General features: G+C 41.4%; 1 protein-coding gene and 1 long non-coding RNA gene across 2 annotated transcripts; one reads left to right on the top strand and one right to left on the bottom strand.

Moving 5' to 3' along the window:
* On the bottom strand, window positions 1-21,620 carry SNX18 (sorting nexin 18). The gene is made up of 2 exons (XM_005500897.3): window positions 19,816-21,620; window positions 1-2,441 (listed from the first exon to the last, which is right to left on the bottom strand). The coding sequence occupies exons 1-2, from the start codon at window positions 21,371-21,373 to the stop codon at window positions 2,188-2,190; spliced, it is 1,812 nt and encodes a 603-aa protein (XP_005500954.2). The 5' UTR covers window positions 21,374-21,620; the 3' UTR covers window positions 1-2,187.
* Window positions 21,621-21,634: 14 nt separating this feature from the next.
* On the top strand, window positions 21,635-25,917 carry LOC110357678 (uncharacterized). The gene is made up of 3 exons (XR_010468791.1): window positions 21,635-22,128; window positions 22,858-23,282; window positions 24,351-25,917. It is a non-coding gene; the product is annotated as an uncharacterized LOC110357678 (long non-coding RNA).

Here is a 25,917-nt window from a genome sequence, read left to right as displayed (position 1 = left end):
TTGAAGGCCATAACAGTTTATTTGGGAAAACTGTACCTGTCTGAAAATGTTGTATGTATACATATCACAGCTTAATTTCCTCCTGGACATGTGCAGGTCATTAATACTAACCTCCTAGAATACTTCAACTGGACCAAGATAAATTTCCAAACAGGTCGCAGTACCTCCATGTAGAATTAATTTGATTGTAGTCTGATCTAATTACTGCAAAGACACTTAATAAAACAGTATCTGGCTTAAACAAACCTAAGCCATGGAAACTCAGTTCAAACCTAGCTCATCACTATTTCACATAATTAATCAACACATAGAAAGCTGGAGTAATGCTGGGAAGAGATGAGTTTTGAAGTGGTGGGAAGTGGTGAGTTTTGAACGTAGAACAAGCCACCATGAAGAAGATATAGCCTCAATCAGCCCTATGACTATGGTCCTTATTTTATGGTCAACCTTGGTGTTTCCAGCACTCTTTTAGCAGCCTGGAAATGGAGTCTTTCCTCACTGATTGTCCCTTCTTTCACAAATACTGCTTTTTCCTCTTCATTACTTGGCAGTTTACTTCTTTGGATGTGTTCTAGAAGCATTGCCAAACACAACTTGTGCAAAACAGCAATCTCCAAGCATTTTGGGATGAATCTTAAAATCAAAACTATATTCTTACATTTATTCCTCTAAAACAGAGGTGGGGGTTTAAGCTACAGAAACCCACATAACTAAGCAAAAGAACTGCACATTTCTGGTGCATAGGTGAGGAATGATTTGTACTCAGATGCAGCTGTTGCTTAACTTCCTTTTCCAGGCTTTCATTTGTTTAAGCTGTTTGATTAATTTAATTAAAAGCAAAAAAGTAAACATTTTGCTCTATTGGAAGGTTTTGTTATTTTTGTCTAGGAGAAAAATGATAGGATAAATAAAACTCTCTTTCATACTGACCTATAAGAAGAAAACCAATAGGTAAGAAACACAGAATTCAGACTTAATTCAAGGGAAATAAGCCAGAAAACTCTTCAAAAGATAGTGTTTACGTGTATATATAAATGCACCCTGCTTGTCAAAAATATTTATAAAAAAATTAAGACAATTGTTAATTCTTAAGTGTTACAAACATAAAAATGCCACCTGTTTTCCAAGTCAGTTCAGCCAAGACTTATTTTAGATCATTTATATTACTGAACATCCCTGAAAATTTGTAACTTAGTAAACTAATGAATCACAGTGGAGTTTCAACTCAGACAACTGGCAACATATATGCGAGTCTGAAGTTAAACTGAATCAGCAACTGAACAAAAAGCAGATAATTTCAAACTTAAAAAAATGTTGCAGGCACAAAGCTTGCATTCATATCCCCATGATATAGTTTTTATTAGGCTAGCTCTTCAAATTTCCACTCACAATAATGCTTTATGCTAAAAAGATAAAACAACCCTCACTGTATTATGCATTTCAGAAAGCAGATTAAGTGGTGTACTTTTGTATATGTGCTTAACATTCTAGTACATGTAACAAGTAGTCTCCATTTTCATGGAAAGCCTGAAGAGATTTAAGTTTTCCTTTTGGAGCCTACATTTCCTGTATGACAGTACTTGCTGTGCAAACTGGATGGCAGCTGATTTTTTTTCCAGTCAATGTGAGGTTTCATAATCAGTTCCTGTCATAGGCATCAACCCTTCATTCAATCAATCATAAAAATGTGACTTACTAGAAAAGGAAAAGTAGAGTCTAAAGGCACAGAATCACATAGCTGCTCTAGTAGGAGTCTGTAAACAGAGAATTGTTCGAATTTAGGAAATCCAAATCTAGGAAAGTAAAAAGGCATCTGAAGCGGGCTTTCATCTAGCCAGCTTCCTTAAAGACCCAAAGGGTTTTGAGGTCTACAAAGTATGCACTAAAATACCATATTTCAAAAAGCAATAAGGCAAATAGTATACTAATTATTTCAAAAAAGTTACAATGGTAGTGTAGGCATACACAGTTTAACTTAGTTACAATGCCTGGTACTGTTTCTACTACATAGCCCTATAACTGTTTCCTTTCTACATAACTGGAGATTAAACCCGGGTTCCAGGTGAGCACAAAACCATCCTCGTACCACCATCTACCACTGGCAACAGTTCTTCAGCAGCAGAAGCATTTGCTCTGCCGCCTGAGTCGCACTCATGTGAGGGAAGTCCACAGATCAGAGTCCAGAGATTAAACACTGTCATACTTGTGAAGAGCTTCTTCTAGCTTTTGTGTCACTTTTTGAAAAAAGAGTATTTGCTGTTGCAAGAAATGCTGCATCTGCGATTTAAAGTCCCTCACACGAATTTTGTGGAAATGATTAATTTCTGCAAGGGTCGCAAAAGAAATAATGTTACAGCGTTCTTGAATGCCCTCAGCTTTTTGGAGCTCCATCTTCCCCTCTTCCACATGCCGCTTACTCTCCTTTACTTTGGTAAGGGCTCCTGTGTAAAGAACAAAACAAAAAAGTTGAACTGTGAGGACAATTTCGACTTGACCACTTTAACAAGTGATTTAATAACAACAAGGATTTATATAAGGCTCATTCTAAATGTATTTATATGTTTGCATATATACAGAAGAATAAAACAAGCTTTTACATTAAAAAAAAAATAAATCACAGAAGAGTGAATCTTATTTGAGGAAAAACAAACAAACAAAAAAAAGAATCATTTTTTTTAAGACTCTAGCTTGCAAAATTTAGCAAAACATGCCTATTTCACAATCTTAAAAGTCAGATGGTGTCCTTCAGAAAATAACTGATAAATATACGAGCAGGGAGAAAAAAAATGAAAGCACTAGAAAACTAGTCAGATCAATTTAAACCCACATAAACACTAGAAAAATAAACTTCATTAAGAAACTGGCCTTTGTGAAACATCACTTTTCCCAGTCTTTGTGAAATGTCAGAAGAAGATCTGAATGCACAAAATCTTGCCTTTACACTACAGATACCCCCCAAATTAATTATTGACTGCTAGAGAATCTAAAAGTTTCTTCCAAAATTGCAGATGGCCAGGTAGACCCAACACAGTCTTATAAGAGCTAGAAGAAAAACAGAGCAAAAGAACTGACAGTCCTCCTCCTCCAAATAGCTAATTAAAGCACACACATCCTACAAAACCAAAATATAATCCAAACAGACCTACCCAAAGGAGACTCACCTAGTGACAGAGCACCAAGATGTGTCTTTAGACATTCATTTTCTCGGACTCAATTACCTTTGCTTTAAATATTACATACGTATTTTATTCACATAACTAAAACCAGTCAGATCAGTACAGCTTTTATCATCTCACAAGATGTTAGTGAAAGACATTTTTCACATCCTTTATGGTCACGCTTAAGTTACTTGTTCCTTCAACTATTTGTAAGGTCTTAACTGCCTCCTTTCAGATTACAGTTCTTACCATACACATGACTACAGTTCACTGACAGAACTCTCTTTAATTTGCCTTGAAGAAATGCTTTTCTGTACTCTCTACAGTATACCAGCCAGCAAGCTAACAGAGAAACCTCTCTGTCTGCATAAAATCATAGAAGGTCCTGCGTTGGAAGGGACCCACAAGGATCATCAAGTCCAACTCCTGTTCCTGTATATGATAACCCCCAAATTCATATACCATGTATCTTGCAGGGGGACAATCTCCACTCTTTCTGCTGGAGGAGCAGGTTTGTCTTCTCATCAGCCTGAATCCACATGCATAGTGAACACCATTGAACAGTAAAAACACAGTTCATCAGCAGTAATCCTATCTTTTGTCCTTTCCTTCCTGTGCCTGTTCAACACACCATCTTGAATGAGCCTCCCGCCAGTGCCCTGACACATCTCTGCAATTCGGATCTGGAGCATGACCTCGCGCTGCACACACAGTGGGGCCATGGCCGCTGCTTGCTGCATTTCGTGCAGGTGCTTCTCACGTTCCCCTGCCTGCTGCGGCTCATCCCCTGCCCATCTCCAACCCCTCACCAGGTAGACAGGTAGAATGGAGGGTCAAGGTGCACCCTTACTAGAAGAAAGATAAAATAACCGATGATTTAGCAGTCTTGGGGAGAGAGAGTTTGTTGCATTTTTTAACTGAAATGGGGATAATTCCTAAAATCACAGAATCATGCATGACTGCTCCATTCAACTTCTAACAACAACTTGTTAACTATTGCAGGATGTTTCTAATTGCAAACAGCTGGAAAATCACGTTTTTCTGCTTAATTTGCATTTTGGCTGTGGTGTACATGCCACCTCCTGCCTGCAGCCTTGGTGTGAGCTCTCAGCCTCGAGCAGAAGAAATTCCCCTCCAGTTTTTTAAGCTGTTGCAGGGAGGTTATTTACCAGGTAAGCACGGACCACAGGCTGCACAGTTGAGGACAACATTCAAGCAGCAGAAGAGCTGCCCGGAGGCCAAGGGCAGTGGATCCCCTCGGGGCTGCAGCACAGCCCGGCTCCCGCCTCCTGCTCTCCAGGGCCCCAGGGCACACCGGCGTTGTGGCTAAAAGCTTGGCCGCATCTGCTGCAGCTGATTGCCCTCATCATCTTCAACACAGCACAAAAAAAATACACTGAAAAAATTTTTTCCGCATGCGGTGGTGCCAGCGGTGGGACTGTGCCAGAAGATCTGTATTTTCTCCCCTAAGGAGAGAGGGATCTGAGAGGTAGAGCACAATCTGAAAAATATTTAATTCCCTCTTTTCCAAAAAGGACACTTCTTTCAACAAACAAAACCAGGCTTTGCAGAAATTTTCTCTGAGTTCAGCGGGCATGGCAGGAATCCATGTACGGCTGTGAAAAACTGAAATCTGGGACTTACTGGAAGCCAGATGGAGCTGGCTAAATAAACAGTACAACTCTTCAGTTGTGATGTGGGAAACAGCTTTAGATGTTATTTCTAGAATGACCAAACTTCAAGAAAAATACTGAAATTTATAGCATCAGCAACCAAAAGCATAACTAAGTTCTGGAGCATGCACAATCTTCAAATTATTTTATATCAATAAAAACCACACCAAACACCAAACTCCTCCAGACTAGACATATTATGCATTATGTGCTTTTGCCATTAAAATAAAAAAATAGGGAAAGGAATCAGAGGGGAAAATTTGCAACAATTAATACTGCTCTCTTAATGCATATGGATCCATATGGGTCCTACAGTGGAATTTCCTTTAAAAGCTGGGCAGACTATAACCAGAGGTCAGCAGTGTAGGACAAGAATTTATACATATGCTTAAGTACAAATTTGCCTTTTTTTTTTTTTTAAATGCCTCTAAGTGAAGTGTTTAATTATTACTCAAACAATCTTAACATAACTTTAGAGAGGGAAAATTTTAGCTTACTTTAGGACAATCAAAGAACCTTCCCCAAACACAAAGTAACACAGCACACATACTTTAAGACGCAAATGATTATTTATTCTACAATGTCATTTTTAATTTGTTCAGCATCTGCTAAAGTTTGCAAGACTTAGTTTAGTAAACCTTAGAAAAAAGTGTTAGTTTGCATGGCTTTGCAAGCAGCTTTACTAACAATAATATAACATATTTCATCCTAAGCTTTCTCCAAACACTTCTCCATAGCATAAAGCCCTCACATTTGAATCTACATGAGCAAAACTCTAGGAGAGTGCAATGACACGTGCAGGTTTCTAGTGGGGAAAAGGGGAGGAGGACAGGGGAGGAGCAGCGAGCAGATCCTTGTCTGCATCCCTGCCTGAAAACAAGGATCTTGCTCAGAGATGCCCAAGCAGGGGATGGGTCTCATGGTAATCTCTAATTAGTCTCCCAGCCCACAGTGCCTAACCTGTCTCACCCCGGGCTGTGCACCATGAACTCCTCACCTCATCCCCACTCCTCTGTCCATTGCCCTCAGCACCTCATCCAGCAACTCCCGGCTCCTGCTGCCACCCTCACTGGCTGCAAGCCCCCTCTGGCCTCTGCTCACCTACAGAAATATCTCCTGGTTTATGAATTTAATGATGTGAACATCTAGTATTGGTTTGGACAACCTAAAAAAGCAAGACGTATAAAAAAACAAACCCAGAATAATGACAGCCCTAGAAAAGGCTAACCTGATGTCCTGGTTTTGTTAAAAACAAGACCAGTTCTCTTTTAGGAGAACTTCGCTGAAAGGACAATACACTAAGTAACATGTTTTTGGACACTGCTCCAGACTGATAGGAGTGACCAGTGGAATGCTGAAGAAGCTCATGTTCGGATTTATTGCTATAACAACCAAGAATTCTGATAAAATTCCACATGTTCCATCATGAGAGGGGCATATTTGCAAGGAGGGGTGAACAGAACAGGTGACTAAAGCTGACCAAGTGAGTATACCATTCACGTCGTACACCCTGTAAAAGTGGGAGATCATGAGGGTCTCACTCTCTTTGACCATGTCCAGCATCTGAGGAGGACCCTGCCTGTGGCAGCCTTCGATTCAAGGCCTGGTTCCAGACACTGCATCCCTGAATCCAGTACCAGTTTGCTGCGGAGTCCAGCCCAGGACTTCCGAGTGCCTGCCCTGCAGCTGCTGCAACCAACTCCATCCTCTGCCTAGCGGGGGCAGAGCTGTGCTACCCCGGGTCATTCAAGATTGGTTTTATATATTTTGTATTATTTTCTCTATTTATTAGTAGCATTAGTAAAGCATTTAAAAATGTTTTTTAACTTGCAAAGTCTCTCTTCCTTCCTCCTTATAATATTTCCTATGCAGGGAGGGGGAGGGGGTAACAGAGAGCATCTGCCACAGTTTATTGTCGCCTCGCAATTAAACTTTGACAGATTTTATTGGTGGCCTGTATGGGGAAAAGATAAGAGAAACCGTGACACCTGAATTTTAGGGAAAAGAAATAGAAGGAGCCACCTCCTAATGCATATCAGCTTAAGGAAACCTCCTGTGGAATACATGTCCAGGATAATATCTGCCAATGTACTGTTCCCAGAGGGACGGAACACATAAAAATAAATTCTTGGCTTTTTTTTAGCTTCAACTCTACAGATTCAGTAAAGTCTTAATGTCCATGCATTTAAACCTCATGGTCTAATGAAAAGAACTTCTGTCAGAAGATCACGTTCCAGTGATCAGGACTAGCTTCCAAACAGCAAAGAGGGCCTGGATCAAAGACACTGCAAAAAGCCATGCTACATTTATTTCTCTTCTTAAAGGTGGGGAAAAGCAGATGTGAATGCCACTTTTCACTGCCCAAAGCCTGATGTTAACCGCAGTGCTCACTGAATATAACTAAGGGCTTAAGGGAAAAACCCAGGTTTCAATAGTTGTTTTGAAGCGTGAGACAACACAAGATGATATAAACACATTTAACAAAGAACATTTATAGTAATATGCTGGCAGCTGAGAAGACAAAGACAACGTAAAATTCATGCTAGAAATAAATACTTCCAAGCTGTAAAACACAGAATACAAACAGCAACTTAAATGGGAGCTAAGGAGTCATCAGGAAAAAAAAGAAGTGTATTGAGTCAGCAAGCTGCTCATGCAAACATGCATTGCAATGAGGCAGGAAGAGTGAAATACATTCCGGAAAATTAAATTAAAAAAAAAATGTTTCCTGAACCTGATAGGTCTCGGGTTTGAGTTAAACAATAGATTTTCATATCACCTGCAGTTTTATTACACTAATAGAGGCTTTAAGATTGTGTGAAAAGTCAGCTAGGGGTGGGTTTGAATCTATACTTGAAATTGTACTCACTCTCCTTCCACACTGTAAGCATGCATATAGACATGTAAACCCATGCTAATGCATGTGTGTCTCCAAGCTCCTCAACTGTACGGTACCATCAGCTTACCAGCAGCCAGCCCTACGCTGGTTCTTCACACTCTGTGTAGATGACACAAGTCCAAGTTGCAGCCTGCAACATGACCAGAATGCAAAAGTTTTGGGGCTCGGCTCAGAGAGACTGCCATCAAGTCTGCTCCTCACTCAACTCCTTTGTTCTACCTGAAGCCAGGTCTGTCCTGCACCTGTCAGCACAGGTGACCAGAAGCCAAAGACCAGCAGTAACTGCTGAGGGTGTCCCATCTCCCTCTCTCCTCAAAGTACCCAAACATCAGCTTTTGAGTGTGCCATACAGCAGTCAGAAGCGAAATGTCAGCTGTGTCTGAAGCTACTAATCCAATAACGAAAAGCTGAAAGAAAGTGAATTCTTCGGGGGAAGAGCCCTTTTTGGTCCGTATTTGCACAGTGCTTAACATCCATTTCACATCTGCGCTTACTTGATTCTTAAAAAACACAAACAGTAATTACTGGTACTGTTCAGAACAGTATCACTATTTCTGAAAAGTCACTGCTGTAGCAGCAATTATTTAAGCGCATACAGTAATACTCCATATGGGATGAAACACAAAGAAGCATTGGCTAAACACTGCTAGAATATACTACTCAAAGCAGTGGTGTCTGTTGAAGTCAGGAAGGTTTGCAATTGACAGTCACTCTCAGGAAAATGTATCATCCATTAAGTCACCCACATTTTAATGCCTTCAGTATTCCACTCCAGAACACCAAAATTAAAACCCACCCAGCTTGCAGGAGCCAAGAAGTTAATTTTCTAGATCCTATAATTGCAATGCCTTTATCTCTACAGTTATTGAAATATTTATTTCACTTCAGTGATGAATTATGCTAAATCAAAGCAAATAGATTTATTTCACTAGTAGTGAGATAATAGTTTACATGTATGTCAGTTAGGATTAGTACCACATGTGTACCTGCTTTTGCAGGTGGGTTGGACTAGATGATCTCCAGAGGTTCCTTCCAAGTCCAAACATTCTGTGATTCTTTCTTTCAGCAAATATCCATGTTCTTATTACTCTATTTCATATATTGAGTTAAAGAATTATTGCAAAACAACTCCAAGGGACTGCAAGAAGACATGGTTTGACAGTAGGTGTGATGTGTCCTTCGAAACAGGCTACTGAAGGGAGAGCTTTGAACTAGCGTAACAACTCCTCTGGCTTTACTTTTATGACAAGACACCATCTCTAAAAGGGAGGGAGAAAATATATTAATGACATGGCTTTCATCAAAGGATGCAAAACCAGAAATTATAACTAGAAGTAAGTTTTATTTTTCCTTACCTAATAGTGAGGTTATTTAACTACAGCTCTTTGCTTAAAGACTTGAAAAGGCAGACCCTGGGTATTTCACATGCATGTAGCACAGTTTTGAGCTACTTCCTGAAAGAAACAATCGTGGAGGAAACCACATTACCTCTGATCTAGCAGCCTGCTGTCAGAACAAGCCTGCCGACATGGCCGTCCCACTTGCACCAGACCTAGCAAAGATGTTACGGGATGACTCAAATGACTAATCCAAAAAAAAACCTGCATTTGGCCTGAAGGGGAGGGAGGGTGGCTTAGTTTTATCAATGGTTGAGCTATGCAATCCAGCTCAGCCCAGGGCTACACAATCATTAGTTCCAACACAAGGGAAGTTGCAGAAGCACCACAGGAGATTACACATAGCATGAAATCCTTCTCTGAAAAAAGCTCCCAAACTTCCCTCTCTCAATTCAAAGTGAAACGGCAAAATTTTTTTAGCAGAATAGATATTTTACTATGTTGCCAGATTATTTGCTTAAGAACACCCTGAGTGCAGATTAACAAAAGAAGCCTACATGAAGATTCTGCAAATTCTTTACATTTTCTGGCCAAGATTTAGAATGGAAAGCAGCATAATGGTAATTTGCCTGAAATTGAAACCAGAAGACTTCTCCAGTAGGGACTGAACTGTATAAAAGAAACGTCACAAAGGACCATTACAGTAATTAATGTAGGAATGACTGCTACTTTAAGATCTGGTTTTACAGTTTTAAACAGAAAAAAAGCAATTCATCTCCAACATCAAAGGCAAAATGATGAAGTCATTTGTTCTTTCTGAAAGTGTCAACACAACAAAGTTTTCAAAATCAGTCTTTCTAATTCAAAGATTATATTCTTCTCCTCACAGGTGCAAAACTACTTTAAAAAAATTCTATTTTCCATAAGGAAAGTTAGAAATATAACAATAAATTAAATTATAATTACTTTAGTATTACAGAGGGTTTTGTGTAGGTATATGAAAATGGCTATAAATCTTCTAGAATCTGCAGCCTAAAAATAGTTTTAAAAGTGAGGTTTATTTTTTATCATTTTGTTGCCCATTGCCGAAAAAAAACACGGAATAAAATACTATCCTATAAATCTAGATTCACAAATTACAGTACTCTGCTAGCATCTAGGTTAGCTCTGACCAACTGCAGGATTCTCAGAATTATTTTTCTTCCAGTTATCCTGTTGCAAAGCTGATTGGAAGCTGTCACCCAGACATCCGTTCTTCAGTTCAAAAATCAAATCACCTTCTAATCTACACAATTCAGAGATTGCACACGAAGAAAACAGTCTTTGCTAGAGACTTCAGAAACTTGATTAATCTCATCTGGTGGTTTTAACATACGCATTGATTTAATCAACACATGACTGATTAATGAACACGTTAGAATGCACAGCGTCAAATGTCTCTCAATTTTAAAGAACTAGCAGGGTAAATGGATACCATACATGTCTAACAATTTTTTAAAAAAATTTAAATAATGTGATATTTAAGACCCATTGTGCATACATCTGCCAGCTGGTGTACACACATGTAGGATGAGCATACAACTTATTTATCCATATCTACGAGGACTGCAACCATAGCTGAGCATATTCAGAGGCTTCAAAACGCTCATGCTAATGAAAAGACATTTAAATGATCACATTGACAATGCGCATTTCAGTTCCAGAATCCTGCAGAGGAATCTACAAGCTTTGGTGTGCAGCATCTCCAGCATGAGAATTTTGCTGGGCCATGCTCCACCGCACAGCTATGCGACCAACACACCTCAGTCTGCCCCTGAAACAGCTGATAATAGGAGGGGAGAGCAACATGTCAAAATAATGAAAGAAACATTAAAAAATTATCAGTTTATTGCACTGCTGCCCTGCCTAATCCCATTAAGAAAACAAAAACAAAAAATAAATCCCGTAGTGCTTTTTACTGCATGTAAAAATCGTTCAAAATTGGGATGGAAATTTTCTATTCAAATCTTGAATACAGTGACTTTAAAACTAACGTATATTTAGATGTAAAGTATACAAACAGTGTTTTAAGCAAACAAATTACTCTTTTCCAGCCACTAAAGCACGTCTCAGCTGTGTTCAGGAGTAGTTCTGACTCCATAGGTACCTACAGAGATGTCTGAAAGGAGGCCTGCCAGGAATAATTTGATCTTAAAATCCAGCTAAATTGAGTATATTGCTGTCCGTAATCACAAATATAGTATTACGCACCACAGTCCGAGAGGCAAACATGCTGGTTTTGCCCAGTTCTAAGGCAGTCTGTATTCTGGCACTCACGTGTACCATTTAAGGTGCTTTTCTATGGTGTGGCTTCAGGTGACACTGCATACTGGGGTGACAGAAAGGACTGAAAGAAACTTAACTGCGCCAGTCTCTTGAAGCATGGTACATTTGCCTGTTAAGAGAGCCAGTCATGTTTTTCAGCATAGACACACTTGAAAATCTAAGCCATTGCAATTTGCAGAAGTACCAAGATGAAACCTTTCAGTGGTTTTAAATACTTCTTACTAGCTTACATCTAACAAGCTTTTAAGATAAATTTCTGCTTTTCCAGAATTTAAGTTGGCCTGTTAAAGTTCAGCCATCACAGGTTCTGAGAACTAGTTTCTCCCAATTAGGATGCTAAGAACAGGCACTCTTCCACTAGAATGAGGCTACAGACTCTTTAACAGCTTTTGTAAATGCCCTGTTCATAATGCTGACTTCAAGACTGCAATCTAAACCAGAAATGATGCTATACATGTGTGATATAAATCTATTTTCAGTAAAACTGTTTAACAGCATGAACATAAATGTCTCCTCTGAATCTATAGAAGACAAATATAAGTCACAGTCAAAATGCATCGAAGCTTCTTCAATGGTAGCTTCTTCAAAATTTTCTTAAGATCCATGGTTTGTGGATGGACAGAAGAAGACACACAACACCACGTATCAACATCCGTATACCGTTATCGAGAGAAGAAAGCATAAATGCCGGCTGCACTGACTCGTACATCCCTTCTTTACTGGGGCGCTATGAAAGAGCTGCTTTTGGATGTCATTCTCTGTAAAGGCTGAAGAGAGGCAAAAAGAGAGTGCAATTCACAGTGTTTGCTTGCCCATCACCAACTACTATCTTAAGATAAGGAAATACAACATGCATAGACAGTTTAAGATAAATTTTTACAAAAAGAGACAGGATCCCTAGCACCCTTTAAATGCTGCAGTATTTCTGTAAGGATAAAAAGAAGTAGACTCTTTGTTGCAGGAAAAATATGCAAAGTAAACCATCATTAATGTAACCAACTAAAATATATAAGACAAAAGTAGAACATGTGAACATTACAATAACATGCTATATTTATATTATAGATCATAAATGCCATGTATTTTATATCATCATATTAATTTAAAATTGTAAATATATGTGTATTAAATTAATTAATACAGCATATATTGTAATAGAGAATAGTATAGTTTTAGAAAGGCAGAAGACAATAGTTTGCCTTTTTAGGAGGAAAGGATCTGCTACTTTGAGTTTGGGCTTACATGAAACTGCAAACAACTTGAAAATGTCATGTCATTATCATGATATTTGGTAAAATGGGTCTATTCTTCAGGATACAGCCAGTTAGCCAGCATATTTATTCATGCATATAAAGATTCAAAATGGTAAGCCTGAAAAAAAAACTAGAATAGCAAGTTGCTTTTTACCATGGGACAAAAAAAGCAATGTAAACTCCCAATCATAGCATAAATCTGCTTTTCACATGGATTCAAAGAAACTGCACGTAGGCATAAAAAGGGTAGCTCGGTTCATCACAATCATGTAAGTTATCCACCCGTGATGGGTACCTACCTAAAACAAAGCCTGAAGCCATCACTTCTTCCTGCTTTGCTACAATAACAACCCGAAGTCACTGACAAGAACTGAATACACTGTTTAAATGTATATATTCTTTCACTAATTTAATGAGACTCCACTCCAAACTTTAAAACATACTTTTAACTAGGGTTTTTAAAATTTTATTTAAATCCTTATGGCCTTCATAAAAGATACAAGCAAGACTGTATAGAAAGCATTTGCCACTTGTTTGCTCTAGTCCCGTAAGACTCATGTTATGCAGGCCAAGCCAAATGTGATTTCATCTTTTTTAATTAAACTTTTTAAATTCTGTGCTATTTGAACCACACAACTAAAAAGTAAGTTACCAGGTGGATGAGTTATAGTCTGTACACATTAACTTGGTGTTTTAACTGTTTAAACAAAGCCTAACTATGAAGTCACAGAAAGATTCTGGAAAGGCCGGAACATGTCCTTGTTTCAAAGGTGACTTGCAAAACAGAAAAATCCGCCAACTTGTTTGTTTTTGATAATGTGCTTACAAAAACTTGGAAGAACTCTAAGAGCTACTTTCTGTTTCCAGTCTACCAATTCCTGACTTTCCTGTTTGGATGGAAGTCCTTCCAGCAAGAACTGGAGTTCTCTGAGCTGCAAGAGAACCATTTCACCATCTAGATTCTTCATAAAATTCAAGCTGAAAAGGTATGACATAGTCCTTGAAATAAAATTACTTCATCTTTCTACAGATGATCTCCAGAGGTCCCTTTCAACCCCAACCCTTCTGTGATTCTGCAAAATAATTTTTAATTCCTCAGTATCTACACCGTCCTGCTACTCTCCAGCTGCCCACAAGGTCTTCTCAGTAGACAGGACCTCACTGTGGTGAGCAAGTACCTGTAAGAGCACAGGAGGCGACAAGGCACTGCCTGCCATAAAACGTGCAAACAGGGATAAGCTCTGATCAAAACTCCTGCAGCCTGCTGGGATCAAGTCAGGATAGACTTTCTGGTGTACAGTAATGCGAGTGGTTTCTCCCAGAGAGGAACAGTTCAGCAATTCCTCTCTACCAGACATTGTTGAAAAAAAAAAAAATATAAAAAAAAAAATCAATCAATCAATCAATCTATCTATATCTATCTATATCTATCTCACTGGGGTTTTATGAGCTATGAAATGTCTCTCTGTCATCAAATGTGTACCATATCAGGCTAGTGGGTTTCAAAAGATAACAGGAAAGAGAAAGACACGACTGCATGATTCTTGTTCCTTTAAAAATCTAAGGTAAGAGGAGATTATGGGCAGAGTGGAAAAGAAAAAAAATAAAACCAGCATACTTTAAAAAGACCCATGCATCTTTTAGGCAGACAGGGCATGGAAGTCCTTTTTTTCTCTCTCTGTTTAGTCTTCTTCAAGAAGGCTATTGCTCAATTTTAGCCTTGTTTGTTGTCCTCTGATTTTCACAGAATCACAAAATGTTAGGGATTGGAAGGGACCTCGAAATATCATCTAGTCCAATCCCCCTGCCAGAGCGGGGAAGCTGTAATTTTATACACTTTCTAAATGTGGAGATTCTTTTGCATTTTAGCCATCTAAAAGTCTCAGTTTCCTTTGGGTTACCTTCAAATCCTGGGAGGTAAAATTGCATGATTCAGCAGCAAGCAGACAATGCTGCATCACTGATGTAACAGCAACAGGGAGGATGATAGGGAAAAAAAGTCATCCTGGAGTAATTAATCCTTTATCATCTAGGTCTTTAAACAGATGAAATGTAGGTACCAATCTCTTTTTACTGATGTTAGGGTCATGTGGCTAGGATTACATGCCTAGGTCTCAGCCACTAGCTACCTGAGTTGAACCCCATGCGAAGTATATGTATCTGAGAGACAGAGGAGAAAAAAAATGGATAAAAGAAAGAATAGGGATGGAAAAAACATGTCTGCACAACAAATTTAAGAGGTTAGAAAGTAAGCAAGAGAGAAAAGCACTGCTTTTACACTATGATATAAAATTTTAGGTGTGAATTTTACCCATTCTGATTAATTTGTGAATGCACATAGCTGTCCTTCCCCTGAAAAAAAAAGTGTGTGTGGGGGGGAGACAAAAGAAGCATTGCTGGAAATGTTACAGAGAGTTCCAGGTCTCAGTGTTGTTTGGGGTTTTTTGATGCTGGAAATCTTGATGCGTTTCCAGCTGGAATGTTTTTTTCACATATAGTTCTTTAAGATATTCTAAAAACACAACCAGCACGTTCTTTAAAGCCAGTATCTAGAATTAAGGTTGCTTCAGGTAAATAAGACCATTTGCCTTATTTTACTTTTCACAAACAATGATCAAGAAGCAAAAAACTAATTCAGGTATTTTTTAAAATAAGTGTCTTAAATCTCAGCATGCCAAGGAAACAGAATTGTTACCTACATCTTAGAAAATACTTATACCACTTTCTTATATCTGTTGTATAAAAATCTTAACCAAAATTTTGTCTAGCATTAACATCATAATGTTAAGAGAAAGGAGAAATCCAGAAAGCAGAGATGAAACAGCAAGTTAGTATTTCTTCCACTTTCAGGAATCACAAAAGGCCAGTTATAGTAATTCCTCAAGCAAAACTTGAAAGAAAGAAACCTGAAAGCCTATAACTTCTCTACTCTCACTAAACAAATATGAAGATAGCCAGTCAAACATGAGCTACCGTACTAGTATATACCATCTAAAATTCTTACATGTGCATAAATTTTCTGAATCTAAACTTGCACGGGCCTGCAGTGAGCATTTATGTTGCAGATTATTGAAGTCAGAAGATTTCATCAGTTGAGTGAACTCTAGCAATTAATATTTAGGAATTATTTTGCCAAGAATGCCTAGGGAATTTCCACAAGCAGACCTTAAATAAACAGAATAGAAGGCAGCATCCACCAAAAATCAAGATGAGAGGGTGCTTTTCTTCTCAAAATTAGAGCAACTGGTTCTATTATTTCTTGAAAAATACACCACTTCTGCAAAAGAAAATTACAAAAGTGCAACTTGGTGTTTGAGCCTCCTGAACTTAATATTGCTTTTCTACAAATATTTTCTGAGGCTAATGAAAACTGAGTACAAGTATATCTGTCTAACATATTTGGATTTCCACTCCAAAAAAAAAAGGTATGCACAGGAATACTTTCATGCAAATATTTTAGAAGCATTCACCTGTTGGGAGTTAAGGCCTGGATTCACAGAAGTATTTGGATGCTTAGATGCTTAAGACACCACTCTGCCACCACGCACCCCTACACGTGCCAGTTTTCTCCTAGTTGTTTAGTTTTTCAAATAAAACAAGAACTCATTTGTAAGGGATGTGTGCCTCGGGGCTGATATGCTTTGTACCAGCCTCAGTGAGACTCTCAAACCAAGCGTTTCCATATGGAAATGTGGGGTTTCCAGTTTGATGTGCTCTTCGCTGTAGAGCTCAATTCAATGAATCTTCAGACCTAGACTGGAACACACATGAAACTGGGTAAGGTCTCTGAAAAAGCACTGACAAGCTAATCCTGAACTGGCACGTGGGACAGAACAGTTAAAACCCTTCCTCTGTCTCTTCTGGAGCAGAAGCTTCCTTCCCTCACGAAACATTCCTTAAACACTGTGTGATCAAGATGAAGGACGCAGAGGGAAAGGAATAATTTAATATCTCCTATTGAAGCTATTGCCATTTCATAAAACACTTACAATATTAATAAGATAATAAACAGTTTTAAAATGTTCCTACAGTCCATTGGTTCACATATTTTACACAACTGACCAAAATAACAATCCCTTTCTGCAGACTTCAGACCATGTATGAAGTCCTCAGCATGGTAGGCAGAAAGACCTGGATTCCATAGCAATTCAAAACACAACGGTCAACACATTCTCCTGCTGATGCGCAGACAAAGCAACAGCAGGGTTTACGTGTCTTTTGTTCATAATTCTAGGTGAAAAGACAAAGGCCAAACAGAGGGAATTTTTTGTCTCCAACTTACAGATTCTCTGTCTTTCTTTTTGCAGAAGTTGCAGAAATTATTAAAAACACCCAGAGGTACAGACTTCTCAGTCCATACCACAAAACACACTTCCAGATCACACTCAGCAACTGCTAAACTATCTGCAGTTGAGCAAACCTGTAACAAGACAAGGCAGTTGAACACTCTATCCACAGCCACAGGCATGTTTTGGGCACAGCTGCCTTTATTTTTCAGTCCTCCTCAGGCCTAAAGGAATACAGAAATGGAATCTAGAAGAGGCCTTGGCTTTCATCCCAAATGGACAATATGTTTGCACTATGTAGAAAACACAGGAGAACTACTCCAGACATCAGAGTTTTTTTAAAAGGCAGGGCCACGTAAGCAACGCATCAATCAGGTTGCTCTTTCTGCCACTTCTAAGGGTACTTTGGGGTCACTTCACTGCACAAAGAAGTAGTACGCTAGAAAATAAAACACTTGAAAGACATGTCAGGTCCATTATTCAGATGATCTATTATCACCAACAGATATTTGTTTAGTCTATACAGACAATAATAATTCTCAAAACTGGCAACTATCCCAGATAGTAAATTTAAAGGAAAGCTCTTATGTTGCAAGAACACCAAAGAGTTCATCTTTTCATCTGAAGTTTACAATTTGGAATTGAAAAGTTATATCTTGTTACAAGTAGCTCTTAAGAGTACCAAACCAGCAATTTACCAGGTGCAAAAAATATCTTCCTCTCAGTTTTCCTTCAGTCTGCCTGTTTTGTAAAGTGAACAACAACAATAAACATGTAATTCACTTCTAACCCTGTTCCTATCATGAATGTGGACGCTCCAGAGACCAGTCTCTCAAGCCCATGCCATTTTCTGATGGCCACTATGTACCAGGGATAATATTGTGTTGAAGGCAGCGTTGCCCCAGAGGTGCTGCAGCATTAACACCTGCATGCAGACCAGCTGCACGTTTCTCCAACCAGTTCCAGGACAGTGCTCTGGCACAAAATCAGTTCTACATACATCATGCTCATGTGCTGCTCTAGTGGAAGCTCATTCAGATGAACTTTCCTGGTTCGGCAAGGTAAACTTAACCAGTAAGCACAAATTCAAACAGAACTATAAAAAAAAGAGCGTTGAGTCAAACATGCATATTATTCCAAATCCTCTCCTCAAAGTCTTATCTCCAAAACTACTGCAGTGAAGAACTCTTTATAGCCTTAAAGCCCAAGGATATATTATTTAATTAGTACATATAATCTGCTGTTTTTTCCACCTAGCAAAAAATCTTTCCCTTTTATTTTTTGCAGAAGCTTACAGATAATCCTATTGCTAGTTGACAACTCATTTTAAAATGCTCTGCTCCCAAACATGAGGCATTGACAAGGTCACCCTTCTTTCCAAATTCAAATACTTGAAATTTGTTATCAGAACACAATGCCACAGCAGCTAGCAGAACAACTCCTCAAAGGTTGAATTGCACACTACCCTTTTCTCTTCAAAGTAACATTATTTAAGCTTCCACTCAAAATTTTCAAGATTCAACAAGAGAATGGAAATCTGAATTTGATGTATCCAGCTTTTATGAAAAACTTACTTTCTTAAACAACAACAAATTGTGCACTTTCTACCAACTCAGTTTCCTCAGATTTTGCCAGCGATAGTGCATACCTCTCAAATGCCTCCCTTTTTGATCTGTTGAAAAAACTCTTCCAATTCTTTTACTGTCAAACTCAAGGTACCGTTCCAGATGCAAAAGTCTTGAAAATGTCACATAAGGGCACAAAAGACAGATTCACCGTAAGTGACAATTCAAGCTCTACCTCTTGGGATGCAGAACATCACTTACTAACCTCCATAACAATTTTCAACAAAAGAAGCTCATGCATTTTCTTGGGTAACTGTTACACACATCCATTTCTGCAGAGCATATGTGATGTTTTCTTGGCCTCTTTTACAACTCAAATCCCCACACCTCCCTGATCTTCAAGTTGAAAACTACACGTACGGAATATTATAGCAAAAAGAAAGAATGATGGACTAGTCTTCTCACAATGGTGAAGAGTATATGAAGGTCATTAATTTCACAGCAGGGAAATCATCTACACAGATACAGTCCTACAAACTTCTATTTATCTGAACAAGTGTCATTAGTTATATAGCAGATAATTCTTTCATTTTTGGAGTTCCTTATTCTCTGACGGTTCACAAAGTGTCATGCAAACAGCAATCTGAGGCACGTTTCAGCTAGAAAGATGCTGCAAGGATAACAGGTAAGCAACATATTTTCATGGTAATAAGCACGAAAGAGGAACAACTCAAACTATGAACACCGTGGGAGACCATTATACTTACAAAGGCACCAGGAGAGTTCACTGCATGGCCAAACTAAGAAACCCCAGCAGCTCTGAACATCTGCCTGACACTGCAAAATGCACATATCACCATGTGCACCTGAAACAAGGTGGTCAATCATAGCACTTGCATCTTCAGATTACTTCATATTTATTATCAACTAGACTAAAGATTTAAGATATCTAATGTACATCAAAGAGTAATAAATGTTTTCATACCATGTGACCTCCAGGGTTCATAAACAAGCCCATTAATCTTTAATGTATCAGCAGTATACGCAGATGAGGTTTCTTTCAGAGATACACAGCCAAACACAGCAAACTTAACCCGCAAAATTCCCAACTATGTCTAGACCTTCGGCACAGAACAAAAAATTACCACTGATGTGTTTTTTGTACTTTTAGCAACAATTTACCTGAATAAACACAGAAAGACTTCAGTCAAGCTCAGCAAGCCAGACACGCGGCAAATTTAGACTCTGGTCCCTCCTTCTGCATGTATACCACTGATACATAAAACTTCATAATTTCAGAAAACATGTACGGGTGTTACCTTTCTGAACATGGATGATGTCTGGAAAGTTGGCCAAATGCCCCTGATACAGCGCTAACAAATCCATCACAGGATCTAGGTCCTGCCGTGGCTGATCTGCAAAGAGGTCCCCGATGGCATCATAGGCTTCTGCAGTGAAGGCTATGGCTTGGTTGAGGCCAGCTGAAAAGGTCTGCTGGTCCAGCTCAAATGCCTGACTGAGGCACTTAAAAGAGTGCCCCACCTTCTGGTATTCCTTCTTAAAACCAGTGACTTGTTTGCGGGCAAACTCATTGGCCGTGTGATTAAGCTGCAGGGCGCTTTCATCCATCTTCTTCGTGAAGGCTTTGAAGCCATCCACCTGGCTTTCCACCTCCTGCAAGTCCAGGCTGGCCCCAGGGCCTGTGGGGACACTGATGGTCAGGAAAAAGTTGGCACCCACCATCTCATCCTTCTCAGCCTTGCGCTTGCCTTGTTTCCAGGCCTTCTCATCTGTGCTTGGACAGGTGAGGAAGTGCTGGAAGGCATCGCACTGAGCCAGCACAGGGTGGCTGCACATGTGGTCCATCCACCAGGCCAGGCCTTTGCGACGCTTGGAGATGAAGTCCTCCTCAAAGCGGCCTGTGGCCTGCTTCTCTGGCAAGTGGGGCACGGAGATGACAGGGAACTTCTCGGCCAGGCGCCCATAGAGCCAGTCAAAGTGCTTGTAGCGGCGGTGCACCTGCTGCCCTGTGTGGCTGGGCACCAGCTTGTAGGCAATGTAGCTCTTCATGCCCTTGAACTTGGTCTGCTTGGTGGGGTCCTCAATGGAGCACTGGAAGGGGTAGGGGTTCTCCTGCCACTCGGGGCCCTGGGGACCCAGCACCACGCACAGCTTGTCGCCATCCTTCACGAAGCCCGACGCCTCGCCCAGCACGAAGGCCTCCCCGCCAGACTTGACAAAGGTGGAGAAGCGGTTGAGGTTGCGGCTCACGGTGGCCGAGCTCTTGGCGCCACCGCCGCCGGGCGGGTGTGGGTGGCCAACTGGGTGGCCCCCGCCGCCGCGGGAGCCCAGAGAGAGCTCGGAGCGGGTGGACAGGTGGTAGCGGCCGGAGGCCCCGCCACCCGCCGCCTCATAGTCAGGGTAAGAGCTGCCCAGGGCACCCGGCTCGTCGGCCACGGTAGAGCTGTCGTCCCAGTCGTCGTCCCAGTCGTCATCGCTGCCCTGGCTGGGCTGGTAGGACCCGCCGTAGGGCGCGGGCGGGAAGGGGTACCCCGCGGCGGCGGGGGGCAGCGGGAAGGGCTCGGGCGGGGGCTGCTGCGCCGCCGGCTTGAAGGCGGCGGGGGGCGGCTGCGGCTCGAAGCCGCCGGCGGGGACGTTGGCGTAGCGAGCGGGCGGCGGCGGCTCGGCGGCGGGGGCGCGGATCACCTGCACGTAGGAGGCCGGGAAGAGGCCGCGGTCGCCGCGGCTGTTGACGCCCTCCAGCCAGCCCTCGATGTCCTGCTCGCTGCAGAGGCTCAGCACTTCGTGCTCCCGCAGCGAGATCTCTCCCGGGTTCTCCGACCTGAAGTCGTACAGCGCCCGGGCCCGCAGCGCCATGGCCCCGCCGCCCCCCGCGGGGGCTCCCCGCCGCCCCTCACCGGCGGGGCTGTGGCGGGCGAGCGCCGCGGCTGCCCCTGCCTCCGCGTCCCGCCGGCGGGGACGCTGCAGCGGCTGGCTGGCGCCCCGGGCTGCGCTCGCTGCACTGCGGCGCGGCCGGCTCCGAGTCCCGGCTTCACCCCGGCGGGCGCGGCAGGGCGCGGGGGCCGGGCCGGGGACCGTCCCACGTCGCCAGTTTCGCTAATCCAGAGCCGAGAGGCAGGGCGGAGGAGCCGAGCGCAGAGCGGCCGCCCCCATCGATGGGCCTGGCCCCGGCCCGCCCCGCCCGCCCCCTGGCGTCCGAGCGGCCGCGGGGCTCCCGGCGGGCCCGGCCGCGGGGCGGGGTCACCCCGGGCAGCGCCTCCCGCAGCCGCCGCGCCAGCGTCTCCTGTCAGGTTTTACAGGTTGTGTCGCCTGCACGTGCAGCCGCTTTCAATCCGTTGCCTGATTTCTCCTAAGTCTACAACGCGGTCACATAACGATTCCTGCCGCCCCCCTACCCCCCAGGTGTTCCACCGCTTCTCCAGGTTTGGCCAAGAAGCTTGCGTGCCTTCTCAGGTGCTCGGTTTTCTTTCCAGGCCCCGTGGGTGATGAGCAGGATGAACAGATGTCATCGCCGCTTCAGCACCTGCATGAGATGCATCACGCACAGGCTGCAGGGAGATTGCACTGTTTCTGGAGGTCCTCCTACAGCTGGTCGTTGCTCACAAAGAAAAGTAAGGTTAAAGTAAGGAAAGTGTGCATTTTAGTCGTGGATAACACGCGTTTTAGCTCTATCCAAAAACGTGGCAATGCTGATGATGTTGGTTTTCTGTGGAACGGCCTCAACCCCATGCCAGTGTTTTTTTCCCTGCACTGATCATTTCCCCTCGTAACTCCTGCGGCACCCAGTCCTGTGTTGTCTAATGGCATGAATCTCATCCCATTAATCATCTCTGAGCTCTCTTTGGGACCCTGGATACAACAGGTTTCTCTCAATATTTCTACCTGTCCACAAACAATTAGAAATAAGTTCTCTGGAGGAGATGTGCCTGTTCAGTCCCCAGTTATTCGTGTTTTCCCATCAGCATCCTGCAAGATAGGCAGTTTGTGCTCATTCACCTGAAATAGTTCAAAGAGTACGTTGCTTCTCAAATGTCTTTGTGACAATTCGCCTTCATCTGAACATCACTGGAATCATCTTCAACTCACCAGAATGCTACAAGACCCACTGCTTGCTTTCATTGCTGGGGTTTTTTTTTGTGCTTGGTACCTGGGTTTTGCTGTTGACGACTTTTGTTCTTCTGACCTTCATTCTTCTAATGTCGTTGAGCATATTATCACAGTGCTTTTCTGTTGCTGTTGCTTGGCTTGTGTTCTTTTTAAAAATGTATCAGCTCACCACAACCTAGAATGTTAGTCTCGGATTCCTTCATTGCTTATCTCTGGAAGTCTGTTTTAATTAGCTGTTACAGATGGTGCTTGAAGAACCACACTGGTCACCACACAAACAGCTCCTCACCTGCCAGCCCAGTGGAACGGATTCATGTTGTGTCACCTGTACCACCATCTCCAAACCCAAGCACTGAATTTGCAGCAGCAATTTTATGGAGAACAATACAGAATATTCACATCAGTGATATGACGAGAAGTATCAATCTGCTCCTGAGAGGAAACCAGCAGCTGCCCAGGATGCTGCAGCTGAAGACTTCGACTTAGACAACTCTGTATCCAGGCGTCTGGGTTTTCCCCAATGGCTCACTTGGTACTGGTGGAAGCATGCCTGGCCTGGTGACGATTAACCCCTCAGCAGGCTCTAAAGTGCTCCTCAAGCCCTGCAGCAGCATTTGTTAGCACTCTTCAGGACTACCCAAGCTCATTTTCCATCAAGGTTAGTGATCATCAGCATACTGCCACTGCAGCCGGTGCACCGTCAGCATCTGCCTTCGATGTAGATGTGGTTCTCTTCTGCCAAATGCAGAGCTTCCCATGGTACCTGATCTGAAGTCCAGTGTGCTGCCCTCCACCCATGTGTCCAACCTGGAGTAAGAACTAAAACCCCCAACAGGAAGTAGATGTGGATTAGTTTAACCTTGGTCTTAGATTTCCCCCCAAAATCTGACTCCCGCGAACAAAGTTATTGGGGATTTGTATTCCTTCAAGTTACTCCTAACATTGATCTGGGCAATCTTGTGCATTCATTAGACTCCTCACAGGTTAAACTAGAGGAAAATTAGATCCTGATCTGCCTATTCTATACCACTTATTGGTTTTTACATATTTTACTGCTTTTACTGATCCAACTCCTTTCCCAAACCCTTCAGTCCTATTTGTCTTAATTTTAATGTCCTTTATCATGAATATGGTTTTATCTGAAATAGTAGTTTTTTTTCATGTGAGGTGATCAATACTGGAAATGATGCAAATCTACCAGATGTGTGTAAATAGATACATTTGAGATTTGCTTTCATTGAACAACCTGGAGTGATGAACAAAATGCCTTGTGGAGCTGCAAAGCTGGTTCAGGGATGGGATTTTGCTACTCCAAGCGGTCGTGCCAACACCTGGCAGGCTGTGGCTGTCACAGCCAGGGCAGGACGAAGGAACAACATTGGTAGTCTGCCTTACGTCCTTGAATCTGGTGGTGAAGGTGGCAGCTGCCCTGCTTCTCCCTGCCCTGCTCAGCACAAGTGGTCTGACATTTTCTTCCTAAGTACTGGCTCAGTATTTGTACCTCAAACAGTCACAAACTAATGCATCAAGTCCAACAAGTGCAAAATCTGCTATCAGGAGAATTTGAAGGCATAAGATCTGTAAAGCTAATGAGAATAATATTTCTTAAATAAATAAGTGTAAACTAGTGAAGTGGTTATTCTCTAAAATCTTCTATTTTTTACCTTGAGATTTTATCAAGAATTAAGTTACATAAAATTGGGTCTTTTTTTTTTTTTTTTTCCAGGCACTAACGTCATCAATAAGGCAAAATTATGAAAGGAAAAAGTGTGTTATACTATATCCCTAGTGGACAAAACTGCAAAGAGAACTTGGAACAATAATAAAGCTGTAAATGACATTTTACATCTTTCTTCCACTAGTGAGTCAACTCTGATTACCATGATGTGTAAACACTTTATCGTGGATGTTAAAATTAACATTTTTAAAACCTCAACAATTATTTTCAAGAAAAACAACCTGCTAAATTAGAAGCCACTCTGAAAAAAAGATTTTTAAAGGGTTTGAAGAACTCAGCTTCTTAGGCTCTTGGTATCCACCTACAGTGCCAAGTAGGAGAGCTGGATTGATTGAGCTTCATTTCTTGTCATTCAGGCTAGTAGAGGCAAGGACTTCAAAATAAGAATGGCACATATTGACTTACAGCATTTTAGCTGCACGAAGCATGCATCTGAATGCTTTTCTTGCTCAGAAATTTATACTATCTTCATTGGGAACTGAATTTGCAGAGTCAAAGTGAATGTTATTTTGATCTTATTGAGACTGATAACCTATGATTCAGTGAAAATGTTAATTATTTAATGTGTTCCCGTGGATTTGTAATTTGAGGGAGGAAACTGAAAGCCAAATGGCTACTGATGTCTGTGTATGGGGTATCTCATTGTTTTAATTTGGAGTTAGGTATCTCAAGACCCCTTACAATATATGCTGAAAGAGCTGTTTGAAAGCAGCGTTATTTGTTGTTCTGCTCAGGTGCAAAAGCTTAAAATAAAAAATTTGAGAACATTCTGGTGAAAAGGTAAAGATTTTAGGCTATCTTGAATTAGGAAAAAATGAATGAGTAGCAGCTTTGGAACTAAAAATAATGCAAATGTGAGTCACCCTTGTGTAACTTTTCCTTGAAGCCCCCAAATCTTTTCTTCATTGTTTTGTTGATGTTCCTCTCTGCTATCACTTTTCTGCTTCAGTAAGAAAAGCAAAGTGATTTTCCATGAGAGAAGATGAAGCTCTGGTGACACTTAGCCTTTTCATTGTGACAATTTCCCTTTGTGGACCCTGGAAAAAGAGTGTGTGTCTTAATATCGAACAATGTCCTAATAGGAAACACACTGAATAGTGCCTTGTACAAGAAAATGGCTACGAATAGGCCAGTTTTCATCAATAGCATTTCTAAGAGCAGACTCATTCAAATGCTTACTCCATATGTGATTTTCTGTTGTTGTTGCCATTCGTGTTGTATCTCTAAATGATTTTGTTTTGCTGTTTGTTTCTCCACTAGATTTTTTTTTTGTTGCTTTCTCATCACAACTAGAAATTACTATATTTTTTAAAAACTGTAGAGATGGATAATCAATTGCACTTAAAAAGGGGATAAACTGTGTTCAATTTCTACATCGTCTGTAGCTTTGATGTCCGATTCTCGGTCCTCCAGACCAGCAGTTCAGGGTGCCTGGCAGGGCGGCCACTAGAGGGCACGAAATGATTTTAAACTCCGAAGTTACCAGAGTAAAAGCAGGCGAAGACTTTGAACTAGCAAAGCAGTGAAGGAAATGCAATAAACGCGACAAATACGT

This window comes from Columba livia, chromosome Z (genome assembly GCF_036013475.1).
Source record: "Columba livia isolate bColLiv1 breed racing homer chromosome Z, bColLiv1.pat.W.v2, whole genome shotgun sequence".
Lineage (NCBI taxonomy): Eukaryota > Metazoa > Chordata > Aves > Columbiformes > Columbidae > Columba > Columba livia.
This window is presented reverse-complemented; position numbering and strand designations above follow the sequence as displayed.